Here is a 20,845-nt window from a genome sequence, read left to right as displayed (position 1 = left end):
AGGCTAACAGGCCTGTAGTTCCCCGGATCCTCCCTGCAGCCCTTCTTGTAGATGGGAGTCACACTGGCAAGCCTCCAGTCTTCTGGGACCTCTCCCGCCAACAAGGAGCGCTGATAGATGATGGAAAGCGGCTCGGCTATCACCTCCGCCAGTTCCCTCAGCACTCTCGGGTGAATCTCACCCGGTCCCATGGACTTGTGGCAGTGCAGATGGAGTAGCAGGTCCGTGACTGTTTCCGCCTGAATCGTGGGAGGTCTAGTCTGCTCCCCAGCCAAGGCTGCCAGGACAGAGAGTGGAGAAACCTGAGGATAACCGGTCTGACTTCTAAAGACAGATGTAAAGAAGGCATTCAGAACGTCTGCCTTTTCCTTATCCTCAGTGGCCACGTTCCCAGCCTCATCCAGTAGAGAATGGAGATTCTCCCTGGTCCTCCTCTTACTCTAGATATACTTGTGAAAGAGTTTCTCGTTCCCTTTTACCCCAGCAGCCAGGTTGAGCTCAAGCTGGGCTTTTGCCTTTCTGATTTTGGGAATCAGCCCGGGGGCAGTTCAAAGCAAGCGCATCCACCTTTGCAGAACCCTTGGCAATACACTCCCCAGCTGCAGGCAGGAGTGCTCTCGAGCCCTGGCGGGAAAGGTCTCTCAGGTGCCCTCGTGTTCCCCTTGCCCCTGCCTGCTCCTCGTCCCCACGGAGCTCCCCCGTGGTTCTGCCACGGAATTTCTGTTGCTGGGAGGGAGCTGTGGGGGTACGAGGTGACACACGACTTCTGCACAGGAAACGGGCACGGCCGGCAGAGGTGACTGTCATCCTGGGAGACCACTCCTGGAGAGCACGGGCCTACCGGGCCTCGGGAACAGCTCTCGCTGCCACCCAAATTCCTCCCGCAAAGCACAGCTCCAGCTGCCTCACGTTAGCTTATGGCGACAGACACGACACCAGCACACTGACTGGAAAGAACGCCAATTCTCTTTATTTTTATCTGGGATACTCTGCGTCCAGGCCTGGGGCCCCCAGTACAGGAAAGACGCAGACCTGTTGGATCAAGTCCAGAGGAGGGCCACAAAGATGATCAGAGGGCTGGAGCACCTCTCCTGTGAAGAAAGGTTGATGGAACTGGGCTTGTTTAGTTTGGAGAGGAGAAGGCTCCAGGGAGACCTCACTGCGGCCTTCCAATGCTTGAAGGGAAGAAATAAACTGGAGGGGAAACGGCTGTTTATACGAGGGTGGACAGTGATACGACAAGGGGGAATGGTTTGCAACTGAGAAAGGGGGGAAGAATTTGGTTAGATATTAGGGGGAGTTCTTCACTCCACGGAGGCTGGTGACGCACCGGAACAGCCTGCCGAGAGGTGGTGGATGCCCCATCCCCAGAGGCATTCAAGGCCAGGCTGGATGTGGCTCTGGGCAGCCCGGACTGGTGGCTGGTAACCCTGCACATTGCAGGGGGGTGGAAACTAGATGATCTTCAAGGTCCTTTTCAACCCAGGCCATTCTACAAGTCTTTGATTCTACGATTTGCCATTCACAGGTGGAAATCCGGACAGCTTCCCAGCCCCCTTGCCGACAGCTCCAGCGCCGTCACCACTGTTGCCAGCACCTTCCCCTCTGGAGCGGTACGAGCATCGAGCACTAGGGAGGTGAAAAGGACAGTGCACGGAGCGTTACGGGCTGAGCGCAGGCAAGTACCGCAGGCTGGGCTCCAGCCCGGCTCTCAGGATCTGCTGCCTATGCAGCTTACCAGGGGAGCTGCCGCTTCAGCTCCAGCTTCTGCCGGTTTTCTTTCCGCGGTGTCAGCAAAAGCCTCTTGCTGATGGAGGCGGGGCTCCAACCTTTGGAGCACCTGAGCTGCTCGCAGGGAGAGGAGGCTGCAACCGGAGGACAAAGTCATCCCTCAGGCTCTGCTGAGCCCCCTCTGGCTCTCCCCTCACCCAGCCCCGCACCCCCGTGCTGCCGCGTGTCCCCACCCTTGCACCCCGCCAGCACTTTCTGGCCTGGGCCGTGCTCGTCCCCGAGCTGCAGGGTCACAGCTGCCCGAGTGCCTCAGGCAGCCAACAGAGCCCGCACACACTTACTCGGCATGCAGTGCCAGCTTGGTCGCTGTTCCCATTTTACTTCCCGGCGGAGGATCCACATCCTTCCTCCACCTCCTCCTCACTTGCTGTCCCCGGGGCTGGGCTGGAGGACGCGGAGCCCACACGCTCGCACTGGCAAACCGCTGCCAAAGAGGAGACAGTGTCAGCAAAACGGCTGGGAGCACAGGGCTGTTTCCCACAGGCCCTCTGTCAAGGGCCCTGCTGTAGGCCCTGGCAAGCAGGAGACTCGGCCCTGCCAGCCCACGGCTGCCCGCCACCCTTCTCCCTGCGGGGCTGATGCCAAGCTCTCCTCCCAGGGAGGAGCAGGCCAGCCCCTGCCGTGCCGCTCGCTGCCCGTCCTGCTCCCACCCCCTGAGCCCTGCTGAGCTCGCACCCTGGCTCAGAGGACGGCGGCTCTTGTCAGCAGGGTCGATCCCTGACAGTACCTGCAGTGGAGGCTGGTCCTCCCCTGCACTCCAGCCTTCCCATGCCGCTCTTTCTGCCCGCGTTTGCTCTACCTGCTGCTGGTACACGGGCCACGTGCGGTCTGCTTCATTCCACAGGGCAGACACTTCCCGGAGCTCCTGCAGAGAGACAGCAGCATACAGGATCAGCCTCAGCCCCTGGGGCCTTCCTTCAGCTCCACGCTCCTGCTCCTCGCCTCTGGAGGAGCAGGCCTGGCCTGTCGGCACTGCTTTGACCCTGAAGGATCAGGGGCCCCAAAGCCAGGCCAGGATCCGCAACTTGTGGCAAACATGGCTCACTGGTCGTATCCCACTCCCACAGCCCCTGCTCAAAATCAGGGTGCTGTGGCAGGTGGCAGGCCAGGAGGCGAGAAGAGACAGGGCAGGTGTGCAACACCCTCCAGCTACAGAGGAGCCGGAGGAGTGGGCAGAAATGAGAAATGATGGCACCCAAAGGCCTGTGCTCCAGATCACTGCACACGCAGAGGCTTTTGCTTCCCTCCGTGCGGAAGCACTCCAGGCCGGGCTGGATCAGGTTTAGAGCAGCCTGGTCTAGAGACAGGGGTCCCTGCCTACAGCAGGGGATTGCAACTAGGTGATCTGAATGGTCCCTCGCAACCCGCACTGTTCTGTGATTCTATGATGCTAACATTTGTGCAGTCTCAAGCAGCACAGTCCCTGCAGCAAGGCAGAGCCGGTACCTGCAGCACTCTCTTAGAGTCCTCTGTCGCAGGGAGTGCAGTGCTGGTCTGGGCAGGAGTAGATGGTTCCTTCTGTCCTGCTTGCTTTCTCCCGTGGGAGCTGCCTGCACACGGCGGGAGCACGCTGCAAACAGACACAAGAGGAGTCTGCAGGAGCCTGGGACACCTTGGTCTCCCCCCATGCTCCCACAACCATAAAGATGGGCTCCGGTGCAACGTGGAGAGACCCCTGACGGGAGAAGAGCTTCTGCGATCAAGAGGGATCAGCATTCAGCTCCCCCAGGGATCGGGGACCAGGCTGGAACATGCAGCTGCTGTGCCTGCCGCAGGCAAGCATGCTGCACGCTCGCCGTCCCTGGAGAAGGACGGCCCCCACTGGGAAACACGTGTGTCAGGAGCCTTTCTGAATGCGCGGAGCTGGCAGGTCCAAGGAGGAGGCCACTCCTACACGAGCACACGCATCTCCTTCTTCTTTTTGCCCAAGGATCTCACCTGGCAGAAGGCTTCTTTGCCACATCTTGCTGCCTTGAGCCTGCCTGGTATTGCAGCAGCATGGAGGGGGGAAGTGTCTTCCGCTTCTGTAGCAGCCTGCCGGCAGTGCCCCCTGGAACCAAGAAAGGAAGAAGCTCTTCACAGCAGCCCCACGGGCGTGGCACGTGAACGTGGATCCGGCCACCCGGCATGGGACAGGGCCCGCCCTCCTGCTGCTGGGACCCTTTCCCTCACCTCTACTCATCTTCCGCGCCACTGCAGCGTTCCTTTCTGCGGCGGCCTCTGCTCTGCTCTTTTTCACAGCGAGCTGAAACCTGGAAACAAAGAGTGACAAGCCTTGAAAAGGATGACCTCCTACCCCATGCAGCTTGTCGGCGGTATTTATCTATGTGTTACGCAAAGCGTGGCACCCCTTCCCTTCCTGTCCATGCCAAACCAGCACATGTAGCCCAAATTCTTTTCCACGTGCAGGCCGTTCTCTCTGATGGGAATCGGGACCGGTTGGGCACCAGTAACACAACCTTGACTCCCCATCCCTCCGGGAGAAGACACACACAGCCAAAAGGCAGCAGTAGTGAAGCAGGAGCCAGGCTTTCCAGGATTTCTCCCCGACCGCATGCTGAGCACGGAGACCCAGCAGGGCACGTTCAGAAGGAGGAGGTGGGAAGGAAGCCCGTCTCCTGGCCAGCTAAGTGCTGCAGAGGAAATGCACTCACCTCGGCAACACCTGGATCCCATGAGCGGTGGTCTCTGACCCGAAGTCAGCAGAACGGGCCGGCCAAATTCTCTGCAAAGGGACACAGACCTGCTGGAGGCTTGCCTAGGCCATTTTTTTTCATGGCTCTTGTTGACAGGAAGCAAGCCTGGCTCCCATGCCAAGAGAAAGCTGCTCTCCACCAAAGCCTCTTCCGGGAACATCAGAGCTTTGCTCTGCTCTGGAGGAGCTGGACGGCAAAATACTGAGGCCGTGCAAGGGCACTGCCAGACTTGCCGCAGGGGCAGAGATCCAGGAAATCTCTGTGCCAGTGGAGAAAGCGGAGGGGGCAAGCGTGGGGAAAGGCATTTGACTGGCCTGCCACATCCAGGCTGGCCAGCGGTGATCTGATGGCGCACCCTCAAAACCTCCTCAAACTTACAGTGTGGAGCAGTGCAGTCAGGCTGGCATTGCTCTCCAGCGTTGTAATGCAGCTGGACAAGAACCTCATGCAGAGGAAGTCGTCCTCGTACGTCAGAACGCCGATGTTCTTGAAGGCGAATGAGACGTGCGCCTTGTTCCTCAGGAGGTGACAGTACAAGAGGACGGTCTCTCGCACGCAGCGCTGCACCACGTGCAGCGAGATGCCGGTGGCTCGCGAGAGCTGCCGGTAGTTCAGCCGCTCAATCTTGACATCGTCTGCAAGGAGAAGGCACATCCTCACTGCCACAGCAAGCCACATTCCCATGCAACATTCATAACCAAGTCCCAAAGAGAAGGTCCTTTAGAGAAACAGCTCTTGGGCTGTCGTTGGGTTTGGGTTGGGCTGTGGTTCCTTTTGGAGGAACTCACGCTGCACCCCGAGCTTTGCAGACAATTCTCTGCTGCTCCCAGCCGTTTCCAAAGAGCAGGGAGAACACGCCCGGCCGGACATGGGGCGGGAAGGGGAAGGTGGCCGCTGCCTTCTCACCGGGGATGATGTCGGTGGGCGACTGGAGGTCCTGCAGCCACAGCACCCCGATGTCCAGCTGGAAGACAGGTCTTCGGACCGACACCGCCACTTCTTTGCTGTGGAATTGCTCTCGGACCGCAGCAAAGAGCCCGAGTCCCGGGACCAGGACTCCCTGCACAGGGAAAAGACAGAAAGGCTGACGCGTGTGTACTTCAGGGGCGGCAAAAGCCACGAACATCAAGAGCAGGGCGGCACTGCTCTCCGCCCTCCCCGCTCCCAAAGGGCAGCGGGGCAAGATGGCGCTCTCTGGAAAGCTTTGGAAAAATCTGTGGTCCCTGCAATACCGCCACCTCCGCATAGTATTTCCCGACATCCCTTGGCTAGAGAGGAGCCCGGATATTTGCAGCACAGGGGACATTTACAGCCTGGGACTGATTCCCGAGGGTTATGCTTGGCGCAGGGCCAGAAAAAATCCCCCCTTTCTCCCTTTGCTCTCCCCATCCTGACCACCGGGCAGAGTGGAGCCCCTGCCTGTGCCAAACATTTGCTCAGGGCAGCTCTGGCCAAGAAGCTGCTCTGGGCACCCGGCTTGGGCTCACTGTGCTGCTGTGGTGCTCAGGGAGGGATTGCTCTGCGGGGCCCACGCTCTGGGCAGGACTGAACCTAGGGCCCTCTCCAGGGCGAGGGCCACCAGGACACCAGCCCACCTTGTCCAGCTTCATCTGTTCCAGGATGTAATCAGACACAGCATCCCAGATCGCCACAATCTCTGCAAAGGAAAGAAAAGACGTGTCAGGCTCCAGGCCAGCCTCTTCACAGCCTCTTGGCAAGCTCCTCACCCAGACAGTGATCGATACAGGCGCACGCAAACACCCCAGAAAAACACCACCATGGCTACAGAGCCGGCTGGGCTTTGCTCCAATTTCAGCCTTATGCAGAGCCCAGAGGGGAACCGGGGACATAGGAAGCCTCCGGGACATCGGATGGAGGAGAGCTGAGTAGAGCTCTGTTCCCAGAGCTGGAACCTACGGAAACACCGTCTCCCAGGGAAACCTGGCCTTGGACCGCCCTATCACAGGGGACTCGCCATGCCTAAAGGAACCTGGGGGCTCTGGGCAGCTCTACTATCGGGACCTGGCTGCCACATCGTCCCCAGAGCCTAGCGGGACCCTTGGGCGGGGCTCTCGCAGCAGCCCCCAGCCACGTCCAGCCAACCGCAGAGAGCAGGAGCTGCGGCTTTTGACAGCTGTAACAGCCCCCTGCGATGCCTTGCCAAGGGGGCCCGGAAAGCCTGACCTTCGGCAGAGAGATGCAGGAGCGTTGGGAACGTGTAGACCAGCTCCGAGCTGATGGTCACAGTCCAGCAGCCTTCCATGTCGCTTGCCGGCAGCCCTCGGCTCGCAGCTAAGGATGCCCTCCCTGGCTCCTCAACCAACAGTTCTCTGCAAAGTGCCCCTGCTCCTCCACGCGTCACCGAGGGTCGCCCGGTGCAGCCTTGCTGCCCCTGACCTGACTCCTGGCCACAGAAGGACAGAGCCCCTGAGCAGTGCTCCAGCAGCGCCCAGGCCTTGCAGGGAAGTGCCGGCACTGCCGCTGCCCCAGGAAACACATCCTTGTGATGCAGTGCATCCCATTGTGACATCAGCCCGCGTCACCTGGAGCTCTGTTAGGTCACCGGCAGGGAGAGGGGATCTCCTCTTCCACGCGCGTCCAACCCGCAGCCTGGCCCAGCCTGCCCCGCTGCCGCCCCCTGCCCCGCCGAGCGGCCCGGCCCCGGGCGGGCACCCATTGCTCACAGCAACCCAACATCGGTGTGCAGCGGGCACTGGGCTGCTTACAGCCCAGTGGTGAGGTGCTGGCACAGGCTGCCCACACACAGACGCTGTGCACGCCCCGTCCCGACGGGTGTTCCAGTTCAGCCTGGGTGGCACCCTCAGCAACCTGACCTAGAGCCTGAGCTCGCTGTTGGCCGCTGCAGGCGGTTGGAACTAGGTGATCTTTGAGGCCCCGCGTTCCGAAAGGCAGCCACGCGGCCTCCCCAGAGCCTTCTGTTCTCCGCGCTCAACAAGCCCAAATCTCTACGTCTCTCTCCAAAGGAGACCTTCCTGATGCTGGCCTTTCAAGTCACGTCCCCCACGTCCAAGTTACGTGCCCATCGTGTGCTAATGTCGTGGTGCCAATCAACGGCGTCAGCGGGAAGGGCAAAGACACCAACGTAAGGGATAGGCTTATTTTACTGCCTAGTACAAAATGCTACCAAAAAATAAAGCAGTGTCTAAAGCCAAAAGAGAAGCTTAACAGTGAAGGAAATAAGCAAGGCAGCGGGCCTAATCGTTGCTACACGAGCTCCGTGATTCAGAAAGACACATCACCAAGCGCCCGCACACCTCACCATCACCCAGATCCGCACTCACGGGGGAGCCCCGTTGGCAATGAGCATCTGGAGAAGCTCTCCCGGCCACTGGGGAGTTGTACAGCAATGCATCCATCCCGTGGGCGAGGTGTCCAAAGCCGCTGCAAGCAGGTCCAGCCTTGATGCCACTGAATGAACCGATCCACGTGGCAGTCCGGGGGAACACCAACACCCGGTGCCCTCTTTCTCCTCTTGCTTTTCTCCCCACAGCCTGGCCAGGGTTCGAGGAGAAACAAAAGGATTGTGCTCTCAGTTGTGCTGGACCACAGGCCTCTTTGGCAAGACTGTCTGCCCAGCCCCCCCGCGACAGGCTGCGCCGGGTAACAAACAGAGCAGCAAAGCTCCCCTCGGCTCCTTGGGGAGGGCCCGTCGTCGTCACGGAAACGCACTGTGACAGCACCCAGCTTCCAGCAGCCCGGTGATGTCAGCCGCGCTGTGACATCCTCCGCCTGCCCCGGAGCCCCAGCCTGCGAGCTTTCCCGGCCTCGCACACTAACCAGCCGAATCCTGCCGTGCCGGATGTGGCCCCTCCGGGCAGAAGCTCCGCCGCACGAACCCTCAGCGGAGGGGGCAGAGGCCTGCCAGCTCTGAGCCTCACCCGGCCGCGCTGCAGCCTGCCGGCCCGGGCTGGCCCGGTTGGGCCCCTCACAGTCCATTTCGGGCTCCCGCAGCGCACACGGCCGCCCTGCCTTTGTAAGCAGCCGCTTCAGCCGTGGGGCTGTGCCGGCTGCCATCGGCCCGGGGCCCCCTCGCGCCCACACCTCCCCCGCCCCCCCCGCACACGGGGCTCCGCACGGCCGCAGCCCCGCGCCGCTCCCGGCCCGCGCGCCTCACGGCAACGGCCGCGCAACGGCCCGGCCCGGCCCGGCCTCTCCTTGCTCAGCGCCAGCGCCGCCGGCTCCGATTGCCTGAGCGAGCGGCCGTTGGCAGCCGGCTCGGGCTCGGATTTCGCCCCTCGCTGCCGGCCGCGGGTGCGGGGCTCTGCCACGTGAGCTCTCCCCTCCCCCACACCCCTCCGCCGGGCGGTCAGAGACCCCTCCCGGCATTTCTTTCTGCGCCCACTGCCATGGCACGAAGCAGACCCGCGCTCTGTACGTCAGCTCCTTGCTGCTCTGCCGCCTCGCTGCGCTTTCTGCCGCGTTCCGCTGTCACTGTGGGAAGGAAGAGCAGATCCAGCAGAACGCCAGCGCTGCAGCCCTGTGCATCCCAGCCATTAACACAGCAGGCCGTGCAGTCGGCTGCACGTGGCTGCTTTCTCTGAGAAACGCTCAAGACCAACAATTTCTACTTTGCTTCGTATTGCAATAATGGGCGCACGCCCCCTACTGACAAGGGAGAAATTGCGCAGCTGGTCAGTGAAATCCATCCCCTTCCACCCCCTGGCTCCGACGCCGCTAAAGCCTCTCCTGGCACTCATTGCTTGAGCGTCTCAGGCTCGCAGTCTTCCGACGCTGTTGCTCCGTTGCACTTCCATAGCGATGGTTGCACTTCCACAGCTCCATTACACTTCCATAGCTATGGTGACACTTCCATAGCTCCATTACACTTCCATAGCTGTGGTTACACTTCCATAGCTATGGTTAAACTTCCATAGCTGTGGTTACACTTCCACAGCTCTGTTCCACTGCCATAGCTGTGGTTGCACTTCTACAGCTCCGTTACACTTCTACAGCTCCGTTACACTTCCATAGCTGTTGTTACACTTCCATAGCTATGGTTACACTTCCACAGCTCCATTACACTTCCACAGCTATGGTTGCACTTGCGGAGCTCCATTACACTTCCACAGCTCCATTACACTTCCATAGCTGTTGTTGCACTTCCATAGCTGTGTTACACTTCCGTACAACGTCTGTTACCAACCCATTGCTTTTGGGTGTTTTGTGGTCTTTTTATGACGATAGCAGGACAGTATTTTCAACAATCTGCACACTAGCCCTGTCCTGTACCGAACTCTCCCCTGCCTTATAGAACTACCTTACCTAGTGCCTGTGCCAGTTTTACCTAGGTCGGAGCGCCCCAGTCTCAACTTTACTCTGTTCAGCAGCTTTCTTTGCGAAAGGCAGCTTATCCTGTGCTACATACAGAAATACTGGAAACTTGCACTGCAAAAACACAGTCTGCCTCCCACAGTTTCCCCTCTTTCTTTTTACCCTTTTGTGTTTTTGCTCCAGACTATGAAGCACTTCTAATGTAAGAAAACTACCTTACTATGCATAGTAAGGGAGTTTTGATGGATAATACTAATTACTTCGATGATGGATAATAATAATTTATCAAAACTGATCATCTTGCTGTTCTGCGTACTCTGATAGATATGTTGATTATTAAGAATAACAATTTCTTCACCCTTGCACGCTTCATCCCAGTATGAACAAGTAGTAAGTCTTGACTCAGAGCATAATCAACACTAGAGGTTCCAAGCTACTAAGGGATGTGGGGAAGATGGGGAGGTTAGCAACAGTAAAGAAAGAATCATAGAATCATAGAATCGCTAAGGTTGGAAAAGACCCACAGGATCATCCAGTCCAACCATTCGCCCTTCACCAATGGTTCTCGCTAAACCATGTCCCTCAACACAACATCCAAACACTCTTTGAACACCACCAGGCTCGGTGACTCCACCACCTCTCTGGGCAGCCCGTTCCAGTGCCTGACCACCCTTTCAGACAAGTAGTATTTCCTAACGTCCAGCCTGAACCTTCCCTGGCGCAGCTTGAAGCCATTCCCTCCAGTCCTATCACTAGTCACCCGAGAGAAGAGGCTGACCCCCAGCTCACTACAACCTCCCTTCTGGTAGTTATAGAGAGCAATAAGGTCTCCCCTGGGCCTCCTCTTCTCTAGACTGAACAACCCCAGCTCCTTCAGCCGCTCCTCGTAAGGCCTGTGCTCCAGACCCCTCACCAGCTTTGTTGCCCTCCTCTGGACACGCTCCAGGGCCTCCATGTCTTTCTTACAGTGAGGGGCCCAAAACTGGACACCGTACTCAAGGTGCAGCCTCACCAGTGCTGAGGACAGGGGGATAATTACTTCCCTGTTCCTGCTGGCCACACTATTTCTGATCCAAGCCAGGATGCCAGTGGCCTTCTTGGCCACCTGGGCCCACTGCTGGCTCATGTTCAGTCTAGCGTCAATCAACACCCCCAGGTCCATTTCCTCTACACAGTCTTCCAACCACTCTGCCCCAAGCCTGTAGCGTTGCCTGGGGTTATTGCGGCCAAAGTGCAGGACCCGGCATTTGGTCTTGTTGAATCCCATCCCATTGGCTTCAGCCCAGCTATCCAACCTATCCAGATCCCTCCGTAGGGCTTCGCTACCCTCAGGCAGATCAACGCTTCCAGCCAGCTTGGTGTCATCTGCAAACTTACTGAGGGTGCACTCAATGCCCTCATCCAGGTCATCAATGAAGATATAAAACAGGACAGGCCCCAGCACCGACCTCTGGGGAACACCACTCGTGACCGGTCGCCAGCTGGATTTAACTCCATCCACCACCACTCTCTGGGCCCGGCCCTCCAGCCACTTCCTTACCCAGCCACGAGTGTATCTGTCCAAGCCACGGACTTGCGAGGAGAATACTGTGGGAGACAGTGTCAAAGGCTTTGCTGAAATCTAGGTGGACTACATCAACAGCCTTTCCCTCATCCACCAGACGGGTCACTAGATCATAGAAGGAGATCAGGTTGGTCAAGCAGGACCTGCCCTTCGTGAACCCATGCTGGCTAGGCCTGATCCCCCGCTTGTCCCGCACATGCCGTGTGATCTCCCTCAAGACAATCTGCTCCATAATCTTCCCCGGCACCGAGGTCAGGCTAACAGGCCTGTAGTTCCCCGGATCCTCCCTGCAGCCCTTCTTGTAGATGGGAGTCACACTGGCAAGCCTCCAGTCTTCTGGGACCTCTCCCGCCAACAAGGAGCGCTGATAGATGATGGAAAGCGGCTCGGCTATCACCTCCGCCAGTTCCCTCAGCACTCTCGGGTGAATCTCACCCGGTCCCATGGACTTGTGGCAGTGCAGATGGAGTAGCAGGTCCGTGACTGTTTCCGCCTGAATCGTGGGAGGTCTAGTCTGCTCCCCAGCCAAGGCTGCCAGGACAGAGAGTGGAGAAACCTGAGGATAACCGGTCTGACTTCTAAAGACAGATGTAAAGAAGGCATTCAGAACGTCTGCCTTTTCCTTATCCTCAGTGGCCACGTTCCCAGCCTCATCCAGTAGAGAATGGAGATTCTCCCTGGTCCTCCTCTTACTCTAGATATACTTGTGAAAGAGTTTCTCGTTCCCTTTTACCCCAGCAGCCAGGTTGAGCTCAAGCTGGGCTTTTGCCTTTCTGATTTTGGGAATCAGCCCGGGGGGCAGTTCAAAGCAAGCGCATCCACCTTTGCAGAACCCTTGGCAATACACTCCCCAGCTGCAGGCAGGAGTGCTCTCGAGCCCTGGCGGGAAAGGTCTCTCAGGTGCCCTCGTGTTCCCCTTGCCCCTGCCTGCTCCTCGTCCCCACGGAGCTCCCCCGTGGTTCTGCCACGGAATTTCTGTTGCTGGGAGGGAGCTGTGGGGGTACGAGGTGACACACGACTTCTGCACAGGAAACGGGCACGGCCGGCAGAGGTGACTGTCATCCTGGGAGACCACTCCTGGAGAGCACGGGCCTACCGGGCCTCGGGAACAGCTCTCGCTGCCACCCAAATTCCTCCCGCAAAGCACAGCTCCAGCTGCCTCACGTTAGCTTATGGCGACAGACACGACACCAGCACACTGACTGGAAAGAACGCCAATTCTCTTTATTTTTATCTGGGATACTCTGCGTCCAGGCCTGGGGCCCCCAGTACAGGAAAGACGCAGACCTGTTGGATCAAGTCCAGAGGAGGGCCACAAAGATGATCAGAGGGCTGGAGCACCTCTCCTGTGAAGAAAGGTTGATGGAACTGGGCTTGTTTAGTTTGGAGAGGAGAAGGCTCCAGGGAGACCTCACTGCGGCCTTCCAATGCTTGAAGGGAAGAAATAAACTGGAGGGGAAACGGCTGTTTATACGAGGGTGGACAGTGATACGACAAGGGGGAATGGTTTGCAACTGAGAAAGGGGGGAAGAATTTGGTTAGATATTAGGGGGAGTTCTTCACTCCACGGAGGCTGGTGACGCACCGGAACAGCCTGCCGAGAGGTGGTGGATGCCCCATCCCCAGAGGCATTCAAGGCCAGGCTGGATGTGGCTCTGGGCAGCCCGGACTGGTGGCTGGTAACCCTGCACATTGCAGGGGGGTGGAAACTAGATGATCTTCAAGGTCCTTTTCAACCCAGGCCATTCTACAAGTCTTTGATTCTACGATTTGCCATTCACAGGTGGAAATCCGGACAGCTTCCCAGCCCCCTTGCCGACAGCTCCAGCACTGTTGCCAGCACCTTCCCCTCTGGAGCGGTACGAGCATCGAGCACTAGGGAGGTGAAAAGGACAGTGCACGGAGCGTTACGGGCTGAGCGCAGGCAAGTACCGCAGGCTGGGCTCCAGCCCGGCTCTCAGGATCTGCTGCCTATGCAGCTTACCAGGGGAGCTGCCGCTTCAGCTCCAGCTTCTGCCGGTTTCTTTCCGCGGTGTCAGCAAAAGCCTCTTGCTGATGGAGGCGGGGCTCCAACCTTTGGAGCACCTGAGCTGCTCGCGGGGAGAGGAGGCTGCAACCGGAGGACAAAGTCATCCCTCAGGCTCTGCTGAGCCCCCTCTGGCTCTCCCCTCACCCAGCCCCGCACCCCCGTGCTGCCGCGTGTCCCCACCCTTGCACCCCGCCAGCACTTTCTGGCCTGGGCCGTGCTCGTCCCCGAGCTGCAGGGTCACAGCTGCCCGAGTGCCTCAGGCAGCCAACAGAGCCCGCACACACTTACTCGGCATGCAGTGCCAGCTTGGTCGCTGTTCCCATTTTACTTCCCGGCGGAGGATCCACATCCTTCCTCCACCTCCTCCTCACTTGCTGTCCCCGGGGCTGGGCTGGAGGACGCGGAGCCCACACGCTCGCACTGGCAAACCGCTGCCAAAGAGGAGACAGTGTCAGCAAAACGGCTGGGAGCACAGGGCTGTTTCCCACAGGCCCTCTGTCAAGGGCCCTGCTGTAGGCCCTGGCAAGCAGGAGACTCGGCCCTGCCAGCCCACGGCTGCCCGCCACCCTTCTCCCTGCGGGGCTGATGCCAAGCTCTCCTCCCAGGGAGGAGCAGGCCAGCCCCTGCCGTGCCGCTCGCTGCCCGTCCTGCTCCCACCCCCTGAGCCCTGCTGAGCTCGCACCCTGGCTCAGAGGACGGCGGCTCTTGTCAGCAGGGTCGATCCCTGACAGTACCTGCAGTGGAGGCTGGTCCTCCCCTGCACTCCAGCCTTCCCATGCCGCTCTTTCTGCCCGCGTTTGCTCTACCTGCTGCTGGTACACGGGCCACGTGCGGTCTGCTTCATTCCACAGGGCAGACACTTCCCGGAGCTCCTGCAGAGAGACAGCAGCATACAGGATCAGCCTCAGCCCCTGGGGCCTTCCTTCAGCTCCACGCTCCTGCTCCTCGCCTCTGGAGGAGCAGGCCTGGCCTGTCGGCACTGCTTTGACCCTGAAGGATCAGGGGCCCCAAAGCCAGGCCAGGATCCGCAACTTGTGGCAAACATGGCTCACTGGTCGTATCCCACTCCCACAGCCCCTGCTCAAAATCAGGGTGCTGTGGCAGGTGGCAGGCCAGGAGGCGAGAAGAGACAGGGCAGGTGTGCAACACCCTCCAGCTACAGAGGAGCCGGAGGAGTGGGCAGAAATGAGAAATGATGGCACCCAAAGGCCTGTGCTCCAGATCACTGCACACGCAGAGGCTTTTGCTTCCCTCCGTGCGGAAGCACTCCAGGCCGGGCTGGATCAGGTTTAGAGCAGCCTGGTCTAGAGACAGGGGTCCCTGCCTACAGCAGGGGATTGCAACTAGGTGATCTGAATGGTCCCTCGCAACCCGCACTGTTCTGTGATTCTATGATGCTAACATTTGTGCAGTCTCAAGCAGCACAGTCCCTGCAGCAAGGCAGAGCCGGTACCTGCAGCACTCTCTTAGAGTCCTCTGTCGCAGGGAGTGCAGTGCTGGTCTGGGCAGGAGTAGATGGTTCCTTCTGTCCTGCTTGCTTTCTCCCGTGGGAGCTGCCTGCACACGGCGGGAGCACGCTGCAAACAGACACAAGAGGAGTCTGCAGGAGCCTGGGACACCTTGGTCTCCCCCCATGCTCCCACAACCATAAAGATGGGCTCCGGTGCAACGTGGAGAGACCCCTGACGGGAGAAGAGCTTCTGCGATCAAGAGGGATCAGCATTCAGCTCCCCCAGGGATCGGGGACCAGGCTGGAACATGCAGCTGCTGTGCCTGCCGCAGGCAAGCATGCTGCACGCTCGCCGTCCCTGGAGAAGGACGGCCCCCACTGGGAAACACGTGTGTCAGGAGCCTTTCTGAATGCGCGGAGCTGGCAGGTCCAAGGAGGAGGCCACTCCTACACGAGCACACGCATCTCCTTCTTCTTTTTGCCCAAGGATCTCACCTGGCAGAAGGCTTCTTTGCCACATCTTGCTGCCTTGAGCCTGCCTGGTATTGCAGCAGCATGGAGGGGGGAAGTGTCTTCCGCTTCTGTAGCAGCCTGCCGGCAGTGCCCCCTGGAACCAAGAAAGGAAGAAGCTCTTCACAGCAGCCCCACGGGCGTGGCACGTGAACGTGGATCCGGCCACCCGGCATGGGACAGGGCCCGCCCTCCTGCTGCTGGGACCCTTTCCCTCACCTCTACTCATCTTCCGCGCCACTGCAGCGTTCCTTTCTGCGGCGGCCTCTGCTCTGCTCTTTTTCACAGCGAGCTGAAACCTGGAAACAAAGAGTGACAAGCCTTGAAAAGGATGACCTCCTACCCCATGCAGCTTGTCGGCGGTATTTATCTATGTGTTACGCAAAGCGTGGCACCCCTTCCCTTCCTGTCCATGCCAAACCAGCACATGTAGCCCAAATTCTTTTCCACGTGCAGGCCGTTCTCTCTGATGGGAATCGGGACCGGTTGGGCACCAGTAACACAACCTTGACTCCCCATCCCTCCGGGAGAAGACACACACAGCCAAAAGGCAGCAGTAGTGAAGCAGGAGCCAGGCTTTCCAGGATTTCTCCCCGACCGCATGCTGAGCACGGAGACCCAGCAGGGCACGTTCAGAAGGAGGAGGTGGGAAGGAAGCCCGTCTCCTGGCCAGCTAAGTGCTGCAGAGGAAATGCACTCACCTCGGCAACACCTGGATCCCATGAGCGGTGGTCTCTGACCCGAAGTCAGCAGAACGGGCCGGCCAAATTCTCTGCAAAGGGACACAGACCTGCTGGAGGCTTGCCTAGGCCATTTTTTTCATGGCTCTTGTTGACAGGAAGCAAGCCTGGCTCCCATGCCAAGAGAAAGCTGCTCTCCACCAAAGCCTCTTCCGGGAACATCAGAGCTTTGCTCTGCTCTGGAGGAGCTGGACGGCAAAATACTGAGGCCGTGCAAGGGCACTGCCAGACTTGCCGCAGGGGCAGAGATCCAGGAAATCTCTGTGCCAGTGGAGATAGCAGAGGGGGCAAGCGTGGGGAAAGGCATTTGACTGGCCTGCCACATCCAGGCTGGCCAGCGGTGATCTGATGGCGCACCCTCACAACCTCCTCAAACTTACAGTGTGGAGCAGTGCAGTCAGGCTGGCATTGCTCTCCAGCGTTGTAATGCAGCTGGACAAGAACCTCATGCAGAGGAAGTCGTCCTCGTATGTCATAACGCCGATGTTCTTGAAGGCGAATGAGACGTGCGCCTTGTTCCTCAGGAGGTGACAGTACAAGAGGACGGTCTCTCGCACGCAGCGCTGCACCACGTGCAGCGAGATGCCGGTGGCTCGCGAGAGCTGCCGGTAGTTCAGCCGCTCAATCTTGACATCGTCTGCAAGGAGAAGGCACATCCTCACTGCCACAGCAAGCCACATTCCCATGCAACATTCATAACCAAGTCCCAAAGAGAAGGTCCTTTAGAGAAACAGCTCTTGGCTGTCGTTGGGTTGGGTTGGGCTGTGGTCCTTTTGGAGGAACTCACGCTGCCACCCCGAGCTTTGCAGACAATTCTCTGCTGCTCCCAGCCGTTTCCAAAGAGCAGGGAGAACACGCCCGGCCGGACATGGGGCGGGAAGGGGAAGGTGGCCGCTGCCTTCTCACCGGGGATGATGTCGGTGGGCGACTGGAGGTCCTGCAGCCACAGCACCCCGATGTCCAGCTGGAAGACAGGTCTTCGGACCGACACCGCCACTTCTTTGCTGTGGAATTGCTCTCGGACCGCAGCAAAGAGCCCGAGTCCCGGGACCAGGACTCCCTGCACAGGGAAAAGACAGAAAGGCTGACGCGTGTGTACTTCAGGGGCGGCAAAAGCCACGAACATCAAGAGCAGGGCGGCACTGCTCTCCGCCCTCCCGCTCCCAAAGGGCAGCGGGGGCAAGATGGCGCTCTCTGGAAAGCTTTGGAAAAATCTGTGGTCCCTGCAATACCGCCACCTCCGCATAGTATTTCCCGACATCCCTTGCTAGAGAGGAGCCCGGATATTTGCAGCACAGGGGACATTTACAGCCTGGGACTGATTCCCGAGGGGTTATGCTTGGCGCAGGGCCAGAAAAAATCCCCCCTTTCTCCCTTTGCTCTCCCCATCCTGACCACCGGGCAGAGTGGAGCCCCTGCCTGTGCCAAACATTTGCTCAGGGCAGCTCTGGCCAAGAAGCTGCTCTGGGCACCCGGCTTGGGCCTCACTGTGCTGCTGTGGTGCTCAGGGAGGGATTGCTCTGCGGGCCCACGCTCTGGGCAGGACTGAACCTAGGGCCCTCTCCAGGGCGAGGGCCACCAGGACACCAGCCCACCTTGTCCAGCTTCATCTGTTCCAGGATGTAATCAGACACAGCATCCCAGATCGCCACAATCTCTGCAAAGGAAAGAAAAGACGTGTCAGGCTCCAGGCCAGCCTCTTCACAGCCTCTTGGCAAGCTCCTCACCCAGACAGTGATCGATACAGGCGCACACAAACACCCCAGAAAAACACCACCATGGCTACAGAGCCGGCTGGGCTTTGCTCCAATTTCAGCCTTATGCAGAGCCCAGAGGGGAACCGGGGACATAGGAAGCCTCCGGGACATCGGATGGAGGAGAGCTGAGTTCCAGAGCTGAACCTACGGAAACACCGTCTCCCAGGGAAACCTGGCCTTGGACCGCCCTATCACAGGGGACTCGCCATGCCTAAAGGAACCTGGGGGCTCTGGGCAGCTCTACTATCGGGACCTGGCTGCCACATCGTCCCCAGAGCCTAGCGGGACCCCTTGGGCGGGGCTCTCGCAGCAGCCCCCAGCCACGTCCAGCCAACCGCAGAGAGCAGGAGCTGCGGCTTTTGACAGCTGTAACAGCCCCCTGCGATGCCTTGCCAAGGGGGCCCGGAAAGCCTGACCTTCGGCAGAGGAGATGCAGGAGCGTTGGGAACGTGTAGACCAGCTCCGAGCTGATGGTCACAGTCCAGCAGCCTTCCATGTCGCTTGCCGGCAGCCCTCGGCTCGCAGCTAAGGATGCCCTCCCTGGCTCCTCAACCAACAGTTCTCTGCAAAGTGCCCCTGCTCCTCCACGCGTCACCGAGGGTCGCCCGGTGCAGCCTTGCTGCCCCTGACCTGACTCCTGGCCACAGAAGGACAGAGCCCCTGAGCAGTGCTCCAGCAGCGCCCAGGCCTTGCAGGGAAGTGCCGGCACTGCCGCTGCCCCAGGAAACACATCCTTGTGATGCAGTGCATCCCATTGTGACATCAGCCCGCGTCACCTGGAGCTCTGTTAGGTCACCGGCAGGGAGAGGGGATCTCCTCTTCCACGCGCGTCCAACCCGCAGCCTGGCCCAGCCTGCCCCGCTGCCGCCCCCTGCCCCGCCGAGCGGCCCGGCCCCGGGCGGGCACCCATTGCTCCACAGCAACCCAACATCGGTGTGCAGCGGGCACTGGGCTGAAACCAGGGCACACAGGAGTATTCTGGAGAGTTTCTTCCATAGCGAACCAATTAACTTACTGGATTATTTCAGGAAAGAGCGCAAGCCTAACTTCAGTGATTTAGTAAGAAAAGTTTCACGTCTGCTTCATAAACCAACACCTGTGTGTTCACAGGCACACGCAAGCCTCGCGAGGTGGAAATATTGTGATCGACAATCACCGTGTTTACTCGGCAAGTGGCACAAGAACTTGTCATGTGTCACACACGCGGAATTCAGCTCAACAGAGTCTGCGTGGCGGGCGCAAGAGGCAGTCAGCCTCGCACCGTGCCCGCCATGCATCACCCTGCCCTCTTTCTGCTGGAGCCCACACGAATGTGGTCAGTGCTGGCTCTCCCTCGCATAAACATGTCATATCGCTGGTCTCTGCAGGCAGACGAGATGCAGCAGGCACCGTGGAGGCACGGGGGATGCAACAGACACTGGGAAGGGACGCTGCAGAAGGATTCCTGTCGACCTCAGGCATACGTGGGCACACCTGGTGCCTCTGGAAATGCTCTGCTGCCATTCGAGCAGGGTTTCTAAGTTTCACAACCACTGTTCTACCAAGTGCGACCTGTAGGCACTCCAGTGCAAAGAAACCTCACACACACACATCAGAAAAATCAACACGTCAAGGGGAACTTTTTCACTTAGAAGGTGCTGAGGTACTGGCACAGGCTGCCCACAGACGCTGTGCACGCCCCAGTTCCAGTTCAGCCTGGGTGGCACCCTCAGCAACCTGACCTAGAGCCTGAGCTCGCTGTTGGCCGCTGCAGGCGGTTGGAACTAGGTGATCTTTGAGGCCCCGCGTTCCGAAAGGCAGCCACGCGGCCTCCCCAGAGCCTTCTGTTCTCCCGCGCTCAACAAGCCCAAATCTCTACGTCTCTCTCCAAAGGAGACCTTCCTGATGCTGGCCTTTCAAGTCACGTCCCCCACGTCCAAGTTACGTGCCCATCGTGTGCTAATGTCGTGGTGCCAATCAACGGCGTCAGCGGGAAGGGCAAAGACACCAACGTAAGGCTTGATAGGCTTATTTTACTGCCTAGTACAAAATGCTACCAAAAAATAAAGCAGTGTCTAAAGCCAAAAGAGAAGCTTAACAGTGAAGGAAATAAGCAAGGCAGCGGGCCTAATCGTTGCTACACGAGCTCCGTGATTCAGAAAGACACATCACCAAGCGCCCGCACACCTCACCAGTCACCCAGATCCGCACTCACGGGGGAGCCCCGTTGGCAATGAGCATCTGGAGAAGCTCTCCCGGCCACTGGGGAGTTGTACAGCAATGCATCCATCCCGTGGGCGAGGTGTCCAAAGCCGCTGCAAGCAGGTCCAGCCTTGATGCCACTGAATGAACCGATCCACGTGGCAGTCCGGGGGAACACCAACACCCGGTGCCCTCTTTCTCCTCTTGCTTTTCTCCCCACAGCCTGGCCAGGGTTCGAGGAGAAACAAAAGGATTGTGCTCTCAGTTGTGCTGGACCACAGGCCTCTTTGGCAAGACTGTCTGCCCAGCCCCCCCGCGACAGGCTGCGCCGGGTAACAAACAGAGCAGCAAAGCTCCCCTCGGCTCCTTGGGGAGGGCCCGTCGTCGTCACGGAAACGCACTGTGACAGCACCCAGCTTCCAGCAGCCCGGTGATGTCAGCCGCGCTGTGACATCCTCGCCTGCCCGGAGCCCCAGCCTGCGAGCTTTCCCGGCCTCGCACACTAACCAGCCGAATCCTGCCGTGCCGGATGTGGCCCCTCCGGGCAGAAGCTCCGCCGCACGAACCCTCAGCGGAGGGGGCAGAGGCCTGCCAGCTCTGAGCCTCACCCGGCCGCGCTGCAGCCTTGCCGGCCCGGGCTGGCCCGGTTGGGCCCCTCACATTCCATTTCGGGCTCCGCAGCGCACACGGCCGCCCTGCCTTTGTAAGCAGCCGCTTCAGCCGCCTGGGCGCTGTGCCGGGCTGCCATCGGCCCGGGGCCCCCTCGCGCCCACACCTCCCAGCCCCACCGCACACGGGGCTCCGCACGGCCGCGGCCCCGCGCCGCTCCCGGCCC

At 59.3% G+C, this 20,845-nt stretch overlaps 2 protein-coding genes across 5 annotated transcripts in view; both read right to left on the bottom strand.

Annotated features, from left to right (window-relative positions):
• Positions 1-1,469: 1,469 nt before the first annotated feature.
• LOC121107844 (coiled-coil domain-containing protein 81-like) overlaps positions 1,470-20,845 on the bottom strand; it is a 26,231-nt gene continuing 6,855 nt past the window's right edge. The window contains exons 2-13 of the mRNA XM_046904841.1: positions 20,024-20,233; positions 17,668-17,729; positions 16,979-17,132; positions 16,453-16,709; positions 16,034-16,104; positions 15,552-15,631; positions 15,318-15,429; positions 14,826-14,949; positions 14,107-14,244; positions 13,661-13,803; positions 13,328-13,453; positions 1,470-1,629 (exon numbers count right to left, since the gene is read on the bottom strand). Coding sequence (XP_046760797.1) covers positions 1,509-1,629; positions 13,328-13,453; positions 13,661-13,803; positions 14,107-14,244; positions 14,826-14,949; positions 15,318-15,429; positions 15,552-15,631; positions 16,034-16,104; positions 16,453-16,709; positions 16,979-17,132; positions 17,668-17,682 — 1,341 coding nt within the window. The 5' untranslated portion in view covers positions 17,683-17,729; positions 20,024-20,233 and the 3' untranslated portion in view covers positions 1,470-1,508. The remainder of the gene's footprint in view (positions 1,630-13,327; positions 13,454-13,660; positions 13,804-14,106; positions 14,245-14,825; positions 14,950-15,317; positions 15,430-15,551; positions 15,632-16,033; positions 16,105-16,452; positions 16,710-16,978; positions 17,133-17,667; positions 17,730-20,023; positions 20,234-20,845) is intronic.
• LOC121107839 (coiled-coil domain-containing protein 81-like) lies at positions 1,807-8,634 on the bottom strand. 4 transcript variants are annotated; one of them, XR_005842250.2, is made up of 10 exons: positions 7,790-8,634; positions 6,083-6,144; positions 5,394-5,547; positions 4,866-5,122; positions 4,446-4,516; positions 3,964-4,043; positions 3,730-3,841; positions 2,591-2,656; positions 2,073-2,215; positions 1,807-1,865 (listed from the first exon to the last, which is right to left on the bottom strand). XR_005842250.2 is itself a non-coding variant. In XM_040654203.2 (10 exons), exons 1-10 carry the CDS (start codon positions 8,520-8,522, stop codon positions 2,069-2,071), a joined length of 1,878 nt encoding a protein of 625 aa, XP_040510137.1. In that variant the 5' UTR covers positions 8,523-8,634; the 3' UTR covers positions 1,963-2,068. The 4 variants fall into 4 exon arrangements, 2 of the variants coding, with proteins under 2 accessions (XP_040510137.1, XP_040510139.1); XM_040654203.2 differs by lacking the exon at positions 1,807-1,865 and adding an exon at positions 3,238-3,361 and having other exon boundaries at positions 1,963-2,215; positions 2,519-2,656; XM_040654205.2 differs by lacking the exon at positions 1,807-1,865 and having other exon boundaries at positions 2,010-2,215.

Source organism: Gallus gallus, chromosome 31 (genome assembly GCF_016699485.2).
Source record: "Gallus gallus isolate bGalGal1 chromosome 31, bGalGal1.mat.broiler.GRCg7b, whole genome shotgun sequence".
NCBI lineage: Eukaryota > Metazoa > Chordata > Aves > Galliformes > Phasianidae > Gallus > Gallus gallus.
This window is presented reverse-complemented; position numbering and strand designations above follow the sequence as displayed.

What these genes read in the sequence shown, in the direction of transcription:
- LOC121107839 (XM_040654203.2), bottom strand. Translation starts at nt 8,522, where the DNA reads ATGGCAGCCGGCACAGCCCCACGGCTGAAGCGGCTGCTTACAAAGGCA. An exon ending in GCCCACCGACATCATCCCCG is followed by an intron (nt 5,123 to 5,393) that starts GTGAGAAGGCAG and finishes TTCTCCTTGCAG; the next exon opens with ACGATGTCAAGATTGAGCGG. An exon ending in AGGACCAGCCTCCACTGCAG is followed by an intron (nt 2,216 to 2,518) that starts GTACTGTCAGGG and finishes CCTCTTTGGCAG; the next exon opens with CGGTTTGCCAGTGCGAGCGT.